This window comes from Aethalodelphis obliquidens, unplaced genomic scaffold, assembly GCF_003676395.1.
Source record: "Aethalodelphis obliquidens isolate GAN/ISIS:26980383/991018 unplaced genomic scaffold, ASM367639v1 scaffold26, whole genome shotgun sequence".
Classification (NCBI taxonomy): Eukaryota; Metazoa; Chordata; class Mammalia; order Artiodactyla; family Delphinidae; genus Aethalodelphis; species Aethalodelphis obliquidens.
In genome coordinates this window covers 23349744-23359804 of record NW_020837970.1, presented here as the reverse complement: position 1 = coordinate 23359804, position 10061 = coordinate 23349744, and the positions used below count along the sequence as shown (strand labels likewise).

The following is a 10061-nucleotide window of genomic DNA, read 5'->3' as shown; positions in this document are numbered from 1 at the left end:
TAGCCAGACCACCATGGGTTTGAATCTTGGTTTAATTACCTAATTAGCTTGGGCTAATTACCTAGCAATATGTACATCAGTTTCCCATTTGCAAAATGGGGAAATGGTAGTAATACCTATATTTGGGGAGAGCTATAAAGATTAAATGAGTTGGTGCATGTAAATCATTTAGAGCAGTTCCTGATGCATAGTAAATGCCCAATAAATGGTAACTGCCTTCACTTGACTGATAGTGTGGTTGAATATATAATTCTAAGTTGAGAATAATTTTCCCTGAGAATAAATGGTAACTGCTGTTGTCTTCTAGTCAATGGTATTGAAGCCTGATGCCATTCTGAGTCTTAGTCATCTCTGTGCAACTTCGGGAAGCTTTTAGGACTTTGTCCTTTCCCTGCTGTTCTGAAATATCACAGTGGTGTACTGAGTTTTTTTGTTTGGGTACTCAGTATGGATGGACCTTCTCAAATTTGGATTCTTGAATCTTTCTTCTTGGGTAAATGTTCTTGTATTTTTTTCTGTGGTAACTTTCTCCTTTCCAGTCTTTATTTGTTCATTTTGGAATGCCTACTAATAGGATTTTAGACCTCCTCATTTGAGTCTTTGTATCTCTTATTATCACTGTATTCTGTCTCTTTGTCTTAATTTCAAATTCTGGAACATTTTTCTTATCTTTCAACTTCTGGAAATTTTATTTGAACAGTCATAACTTTAAGTTTTATTTTGGTTATTTATTGCTGCTTAACCAGTTACACTAGAACTTAATGGCTTAAAACAACAGTTCTATCTCGCACGACTGTGTGAGTTGGTTAGGCTTAGCTGGACAGTTTTTCTGCTGACTTCACTGTGCAGTCAGATAGTGGCTGGGACTGGTAGTTATTTGGACACATGACTGCACTGAAATGTCCAGCATGCCTTCTTCATTCACATGTCTGGTGCCTTGCTGTTCCTCACATGGCCCTTCTGTCCACATGACATCTCCTCATTCCAGGGTCTCTTTACGTGGCTTCTCTTTATTTAGGAAGGTAGTCAGAATTTTTATTTTTGGCTTCTAAGAGCACAAAAGTGGAAGCTGCCAGGGTTTCGTAAGGTTTAGATCTGGAACTGGCCCAGTGTCATTTCTACCATGTTTATTGGTTAAAGCAAGTCCAGGGCCAGCCCATATGGTGGGAGGGGTCCATATAAGGGATGAATGCTGGGAGGTGTCGTTCATTGTGGCTCCTCTCCAAAGATGAACCATAAGTTCTTGTTCTCTGATTATTCCTTATTGATGCATTCTGTTTTTGTTTTTATCAATGTAATATATTCGTGAGTGTCTTTAAGGAGTTACTTTGATACTCTCCCTCAAGCATCTCTATTTTTCTTTAATAAGTTTAATAAGTCTTTAATAATTTTTTTTTTAGTTTATCTTGGTCTTTTTTTTCTTTCTGAAGACTTTCCTCATATATCTATTTATTCTCTGTTGCTTATTCATGTTTTTTCCTTCCTCTTCTTCATTCATATTTGAGAGAGGTGTACTGAAAGGCTGATTGGGAGTTCTTTGTTGCCAAGACTTGTCAACTGATCGCTTTTAGGAGGAATTTAAGCTGACTTCAACCCCCTATCCCCCACCCCCTATTTCCTGGCATAATCATAAATGATGGCTGGAACTATTTGGTTTCTCTGGACATGAAACCTTATAATCTCTTGCTTGAGGTAGATATGTATGCCTGAGTTTTGCTTAAGGAGAGCAGTGTGTTTTGGTGGCTGGACAGTTTGTTCTGTATATAGGCTTTCAGTTAATCTACATTTTCAATCCTATCCATCACTCCTGCTGTCGAAATGTACCTGTGTCTGAGTCTAGAGCCTCTCCAGGGTGCTGTGGGACAAATTAGCCACCTGATTATCCCCTACCCTATGGCTTTACTTGTTTGCTCCATTAATTACCATTCTTCCATTCACTGTCATCTTCTAGCATGAGTGAATTCTTTTTTCTGCTGGTAGCCCCCTTTTATTTTTTGTTACCATTATGTGTTTGTACAGTGTTTATTCTTCATCGTATGTCTTCATTGTAATTCTAGTGGAGCCTCAGGAAAGAGATGGGAGAAGAATATATTTTATGTTCAATCTGCTTCTTTAGAATATTTGCAACTTAGGTTTTTAACTTAATATATCGTGGACATAGTACATATAGATCTACCTTGTTTTTCACGACTGCATTTAATTCCATTCACAAGATATAACTTGTGAATTACATGAAGAAATTTCCTAATTTTGAGTCATCCTTGCATTCCCATGATAAACGTTCGGCGCCTACATAGGTTGGTAGTTGGGGGTGGAACACAATAGATGTGATACTTTATTTTTGGATTTTTATACTTTAAGTGAGATTGTAATATAGTCTGTTTCCCTTTAAGCTCTTCTTGCTTCATTTTGGTATCAGGGTATAAGCAGTCTCATGACTTGGGAAGCTTTGTGTTTTTTTGTTTGTTTGTTTTTGGTTTTTTTGCGGAACGCGGGCCTCTCGCTGTTGTGGCCTCTCCCGTTGCGGAGCACAGGCTCCTGACACACAGGCTCTGGACGCACAGGCCCAGCGGCCATGGCTCACGGGCCCAGCCTCTCCGTGGCATGTGGGATCCTCCCGGACCGGGGCACGAACCCGTGTCCCCTGCATCGGCAGGTGGACTCTCAACCACTGTGCCACCAGGGAAGCCCCAAGCCTTTGTTTTTTTTCCTAAGATCTAGGACAGTTGTAATTTTCAACTGGGGGCAGTTTCGCCTCCCATGGGGCATTTGGAAGTATCTGGCTATATTTTGGATTGTCGTAGCTGGCCGGGTTGGAGGAGTGTGCTGTTGGCTTTTTGTGGGTAAACAGGATGTTACTAAACATCCTGCAATGTCAGGACAGTTCCCCACAACAAAGAATTATTTGGCCCCAAATATCAATAGTTCCAAAGTTGAGAAAGCCTGATTTAAACAAAGATCTGAACCTGATCCATTTTTCTCTTCTGTGTATTAGTCTATTTAGATTTTCCATTTCTTCTGTCAGTTTTAGTAATTTTAGGTTCTAAAAAATTGGTAACTTCATCTATACATTTGAAGCTCTTGGAAAGATGTGCAGAGTATTCACTTTTTGCATCAGCTTCATCTGTGGTTATAATCCTGAAGTTTCCTTGATTACTTGTCAGAGGCTTGTCTGTTTTATTATAATGGTCTATTGAAAGAACTGGCCCTTAGTTTTATTTGTTAAATTGAATGTTTTTATTTTTCAGTCCAGTCTTAATAATGTCTCCTTTTACGTTTTTAGTTTACTGGATCAATATGATTTAAAGTGCTTTTTTATCAAACATGTAAGGGTGTTTGTTTTTTTCCGAGTGCTGTTTGACTTTATTGCACAGGTTTTAAAATTTAGTATACTTACTTTCTAAATAGTTTGTGTTTTCTAAGTAGTTTGATTCCATCTCTTGTTCGTATCACTCTTATATTTTACAAGAAAAAGTTCGAAATAATATGTATTGAAAGCATATAGACATAAGTTTAGTATAAAAGTTATGGTGAATACCTGACAACTATACCACCTAGCCACCACCCAGGTGAAGAAATAGAACATTGCTAGCACTGCAGAATCTTCTGCAGGCTCCTTTCAGATTATCATTCCCTTGTATGCTAATCCTCTCCTTACTTTTCTCTAGTCTTATCACTCATATATGCAACCCTGAACAATATGGTTTAGTGTTGCCTGTTTTTTGAGCTTCATATTAAGTTATACTATGTAGTCTTTCATGTTTGTCTTTGCTCACCATTGTGAGTATATTCATTTATATTGTGTGTAGCTGTAGTTCTTTTACATTGCTGTATTTATTCCATTGTTTGAATGTACCATAACATACTTATCCATTTGACTGTTTACTGACATTTGGGTTAATTCCAGTTTTCTATTAGGAACAGTGCTACCATGATCATTCTTGTCTGTAGTACATGGTACACCCGTGCAAGTATGTCTCTGGGCATGTATTTAAGAGTGGATTACTGGGGCATGAGGGTCCATTTCTTCTTAAATTCAAGAATTATTTAGAAAAAAATGTTTTTAGAGATTCTCAGACAGCTTTGGGGTTTTTCGTTTTTCACTGTGGTCAGAGAATATGGCCTGTAACCTTTCAGCTGCATTAGCAGCAATTGCTTAGACTTAACCATTGATGTTGCTGTTGTCTCCGCTTATTGCTGTTTCTTGTATTCCATGGTTGCCCCTTTCTGAACTATATCCCTGAATAATGTCTTTTTTTCTAGAAAGGATTTGTGGGGATGTGTATGAAGAGTGTTCCTTGAATACTGTGTCTGTTTTTATTATTCATTTAACAAATATTTATTTGACTCTGTGTAAAGCACTCTATGTACTCTATGTAAATGTTGAGGATCCAGTGCTGAACAAACACAGGTATGGCTCCCATCCTGATAGAACTAGATATCAAATTCTAAGTTCATAATTGAGTCTCTTCCAAGTTCTTTACACTTTTTTCTTCTGGTATTTGTTGTTACAGATGAAAAGGCTGATGCCTGTCTGATTCTTAGCTCTTTATATTTTTTCTTTCTGGAAGTCGGCATGGTTTTTTTCTTTAACTGTGAAGTATGGGGTTTTAATTTCCAACATTCCTTTGGGGCATTCAGAGCCACTTGCTATTATGAAGTCCTTCTTTAGGTTGGCAACATTTGTCCCTTTCCCTCATCTTCTGAATGAATGATGGATGAATATTGGATCTCTGTATTCCTATTTCCATTTCCCTAACTCTTCTCTTATTTTAATCACCTTCTCCCCGTCTCCCACCTCCTTTTTCTCCACATTTTAGGGGAATGTCACAGTTTGGTTGTCTTCTTCAGTCATAAATATTTTGTTCATTTAGGTCCATTGTTCTCTCTGGCCCCTCTGAGTTTTTTTTTTCTTTGAGGGGAGATCTTTTTGATTTTCCAGAACTTTCTTGTTCTTTACATAATAATCTTGTTAGGTTTTGTGGATGCAGTATCTTCTCAATTACTGCTAAAGATTCCAATTATTAGATTTTTAAATTCTGTTTTATTGCCTTCATTAATAATGCTTCAGGTCACTTTTTCTGCTTGTTCAACTTGGTGCCTTTCTTTCAGATTGCTAGTTTTCTTCAAATATCTGGTGATGCTTGGTTATCTACTCATTTATAGATGAGGTATACCATTGATCAGTATCAGTTGTTATGAGTGTCCTCAGCAATTGTCAGTCTTCTGTGCTATGGCCTCCCCTTTCTGGTTTTGCACACCTGTGCTCTGCCTGTGGCACGTGAATGGGGACGTGCTGGCAGGTGGACTTTTACAACTCCTGAGTAAAAGGGAGAGATAAATCTGTTAAGAAATTTTGCTGCTGCATTGAGTTACATTAAAAAATTGTCTTTTCTCTCTGGTTCTGACACACTAAGAGGCCAGCAAGGTTGGCGTCCTATATGAGTGTGATCCTTACCAGCTGTAGTTGGAACAAATACAGCAAGAATTTCTAGGGGAAAAAAATCCTACTAAATTTTTATATATTGTGTCGTAGAGAACTGTGCTGTGGTCCAGGAAGCTTGTCTTTATGAACTCTGACAAAACTAGGTATGAAGGCCCTTCTTGAAACCTCGTCAGATTCGTTGTGAATGAGTGTTAAATTGTGTCTTATACAGAAATATTGTGGTAAATGACATGTTGTTTAAAAAAAAAAAAAAGAAAAATAGCTCCTTAGTGAAATGGTGATCACTTTGTAACTTTTAGTTTTGTACAGTGTCTATGCCTGTGTAACACATTTGACCTTTTAAAATGTAAGCCAGTAGAATTTATGGAAAGATTCAGGCTTTTCAAAGCTAAAAAGGTAGATATTTTAAGAAACCCATCGTCTGGGGTATTTTAAGCAAAAGAAACCATTAGCCTTATACACGTAGCTATATGTGTAAAATGTTTTCTGACTTTAAATTAGAATATGTTTAAATTTTTTTTCTGTTTTGCTTTATATTTGACTAATTGCCTTTCTTAATTTCTAAGGCATCTATTAAGTTGAATTTTTCAAAATTGCTTGTTCTTAAAAAGCTGATACATATTATTTGTCAAATCAAAGCTGAATTTAAAAGTAAATGTTTCAACTTTAATAAGCTCTTAGTGGAACTGCAGTGACAGATGATTGATACTTTGTCCCTAAAATCTTCTGAAGTACTCAGTGTTTGCTTACTTATTCTGTGTAGTCCTGGCAAACTCTTTTCTCTTTGCAGAATGGGACAGCAGAAGAAGTGACTTCAGAAGAGGAGGAAGAGGAAGAGATGGCTGAAGTAGGTATTTTATATAAGAATAACATTTCATAACTATCTTCACTTTTGAACATTTTATTAATTTTCTAATCTCCTTTATAAACCATTGTTAATGTGGAATAATGAGAAGCACATTGAATTTGTAATTTAATACAATTTCTAAAATCTGGCTTTACCTCTAATTCATCGTATACTTTTTAGCAAATTTCTTATCTGATGTCCTTGGATTTTATTTCATGGAAAATAAGAGCTCTTAACATTTAGCACTAAAATTATATTTACATTTAATAGTAATCAGTACTTAACCTGATTTGGTTTAAGAATAGGAACTACGAAGTTTCAGAATTTTTGTGTTTGAATAAAAGGAGAATTTGACCACATTTCAGTGACTATTCACTAGAAGTAATGAAAACTATCTCATGTTGAAAAATCATCTAAGAATATCAAAGAGGAAATTCCAAAGACACTGAGCTTAAGTCAGTTTAGTTGCCAGCCATTGATAAAATTTTAGACGTTTTCAGGCTCTGAGTCTTTGCATTTAAATTCAAACTTCATAATGAAGAATCTGTGTCTCTACATTGACCTGATACAAGGGATTTGAGTTCCACAGTCTTGGTTTTAAAACATTTTTCTGTTTGGATCTTAGAATTAATTTAGGTTATTACCTTAAAGCTAAAATACACTTCTTAGAATGCCTTAGAACTAAAGTAGTTGTTGGTTTGTTTTGTGAGTCTGGAAGTAAAATAGTTCTTAACATTGTCCAGTTAGAATGATTTTTGGGGGGATAGATTTTTTTTTTTAATGTTTTCATGCAGTTTAACTTAGGAATAAACTGCAAGAAAACATTAAACTGGGACTTCCCTGGTGGTACAGTGGTTAGGAATCTGCCCTCCATTGCAGGGGGACGTGGGTTCGAGCCCTGGTCTGGGAAGGTCTCACATGCCGCAGGGCAACTAAGCCCGTGCGCCACACATACTGAACCTGCTCTCTAGAGCCCGTGAGCCACAACTGCTGAGCCCACGTGCCACAACTACTGAAGCCCGCACACCTAGAACCCGTGCTTTGCAACAAGAGAAGCCACAACAATGAGAAGCCTGTGCACCTCAACGTAGAGTAGCCCCACTTGCCGCAACTAGAGAAAGCCCGTGCACAGCAACAAAGACCCAACACAGCCAAAAATAAATAAAAAAGAAAAAAAGAAAAATTAAACCTTTACCATGGGTCCAATGTACAATAAAGTAGACATTGTACTCAAAGAGTTTATGTATCTTTCTTTTTTCCCCTCACAAGATAATATGAAGAAAGGACAGCAGCATTTAGGGAAATCTAGAAAGGTGGGATGGACTTTGGAGATGTCAAATTAGGATAGGTGAAAAGATATCCTAGGCAACTAAAATAATGTGGTAAAAAGGCCCAGAACAACCCTGGGCATGGTGTGTTTGGGTGCATTGGACGCTGTCCTTTTGGGAGAAGGACATTGCTGTATTGGAGTCTTGGAAAGCAAGTTTGGCTAGAAAAGGCAGATGGCTAAGTCTTGAATTAGAGACAAATATGTTTATATTTGGTATGATTGTTGGTAAGGCCTTAAGCAGAGAATAGTGTACAGTGAATATTGTTTTGTAAAGATGATAATGATGAATTCTGTGTTGATTAATACTCAAGTGGAGAAATTTTGTGGATTAGAACATGACTGAGGTTGAAGTTGGAGGAGGAGGAGGAGGTACAGGCCAAGGGTATTTGTGAGAACTCTGAAGAAAACAAGTGTAGGACGGAAAATTGTAGCTGAAAGGTGCAAACCAGGGGGAGGGAGCTCCATGAAGCATGCAGTCATAGACACGGTATGAATAAGAAAGGAATGTAATAGGAGCTGAAGAGATGGCAGTCCAAGAAAAAGACCATTGAGTCTGGACGAAAGTGGTCTAAATTATTAACCTGGTCTAGAAATCACAGTGAATTAGTCTGCTTGATAAAGTGGAGATAAAGTATAAACTACTTCTTTAGAGATTTTGATGATTGAGGTAAAGTTAGAAGAAAGGTAATAGAAAAAGGTTAGGATTTATTATACAAATCTATGCAGAATTTTTAAATTTGTAAGAGCTGATGCTAAGGGAAGGGAGGGAGAAGAATGTTGTAGTGATTAAAGATGTTGGCTTAGCGATACTCAAATTCTTTTTCTAACTTTTTTCCTAATTATAAAAATCAATAGGTGCTCACTACAGAAAACTTGGAAAAGGAAAAGCACTAAATGTCTCTATTGATAATTATTAGTATTTCAGTATGTGTCCTCATATTCTTTTTTTCTGTGCTTATTTTGGCATAACTAAGATTCTATATATTCATTTTTGTATTCTGTGTTTTTCATTTCATTATTGATACAGAAGAAACCATTATGCTGTGTTGGCATTTTAATGGTCTTCCAGTATTCCATTGAATTAAGTTAACTGTTCTGATATTTTGCACATGAAGATTTTGTTTTTGTGGTTATAAAGTTGAAATAGGCATCTTTATGCCTAAATCTGTGTTCACATTTTAGACTAATTTCTAAACTGAATCTAATAGATTTCTAGAAGTCGAGTTATGGTTCTTGGTACCTCATGCTAAACTGTTGCAAAAGTTCCCTTTAATAGGAGATTTAAAGCAATTTAAGATGGCTCATTTGGTAGTAGTTATGGCTTTGTAAAACTATTAAATATGCTTTACTCAGATTCTAGCTTTAAAGTATAGTATATAAAAGGAGAGAACCTTTTGAATGGAATGTGAAGGCTTTTTTAGGATACATGTATTCTCTTTGTTCTCTGAGTCAGGAAGAATTTAGCTTTTGACATGAGCTTGAATAAGCTAAATTTTTAAATTTTTTTAGGATATAGAAGACTTAGATCATTATGAAATGAAGGAAGAAGAGCCTATTAGTGGGAAAAAGTCAGAGGATGAAGGAATTGAAAAAGAAAATTTGGCAATATTAGAGAAAATTAGGAAGACTCAAAGGCAAGACCATCTAAATGTAAGTATGTGTAAATGTATAGAACCTGGACTTTTGTGGTTAAGTAATTACAGTTGACCCTTGAACAATGCTGGGGTTAGGGGTGCTGACCTTGCACCGAAATCCACGTATAGCTTTACAGCCAGCCTTCCATATCCACGGTTCCACATCCGAGGATTCAACTAACTGCAGATTGTGTAGTACGTATTGAAAAAATCTGCATGTAAGTGGATCCACGCAGTTCAAACCTGTGTTGTTCAAGAGTCAGCTGTATAGGAATAATATAAATACAGGGCAATTCAATAAGATACCAATCAAAGCCACCCCCCTCCATCCCTGCCTTGGTTGTAGATTCAGCCATATGTTTTGTTGCCCTAGTTTCCCACCCCCCCCCACAACATTTCTTATCTATTGATAGGCACTTTCTACCCCGTTCATCTGAAATCATTGACTTTCCAACTTGTTTATCCTGTTTTCTCTCCTTACCTTTCTCCTGTGGGATGTGCAAATTTAAATTCAGTCTCTCGTACAAAGTATAATTCAAATTCTTTCTTCTTCATGAAGCTGCCATCTGGTTTGTCCTGTCCTGACTGAACCAAAAGTAATTTTTTCTTTTGACTTAACATCTTTTATGTGAAGCAGCATGGTGACAAACACAGCTGTGTGGCTTCATTTTCCTCAATTCTATAATGTGGACATTATGTACCATTTAGATGATTCCTGTAAATAATAAATGAGACCGATGTATATAAAATGCCCAGAGTAGGGAAATATCAAACGAAAGTCTAGCTATCCATCTCAATACTTAT

At 36.7% G+C, this 10061-nt stretch overlaps 1 protein-coding gene across 2 annotated transcripts in view; it reads left to right on the top strand.

Annotated features, from left to right (window-relative positions):
- The window catches only part of UBE2Q2 (ubiquitin conjugating enzyme E2 Q2), a 72426-nt gene that overhangs the window by 16404 nt on the left and 45961 nt on the right, over positions 1–10061 (top strand). For both annotated transcript variants that reach the window (XM_027123718.1, XM_027123719.1), the window contains exons 4-5: positions 6237–6293; positions 9133–9273. In XM_027123718.1, coding sequence (XP_026979519.1) covers positions 6237–6293; positions 9133–9273 — 198 coding nt within the window. The remainder of the gene's footprint in view (positions 1–6236; positions 6294–9132; positions 9274–10061) is intronic.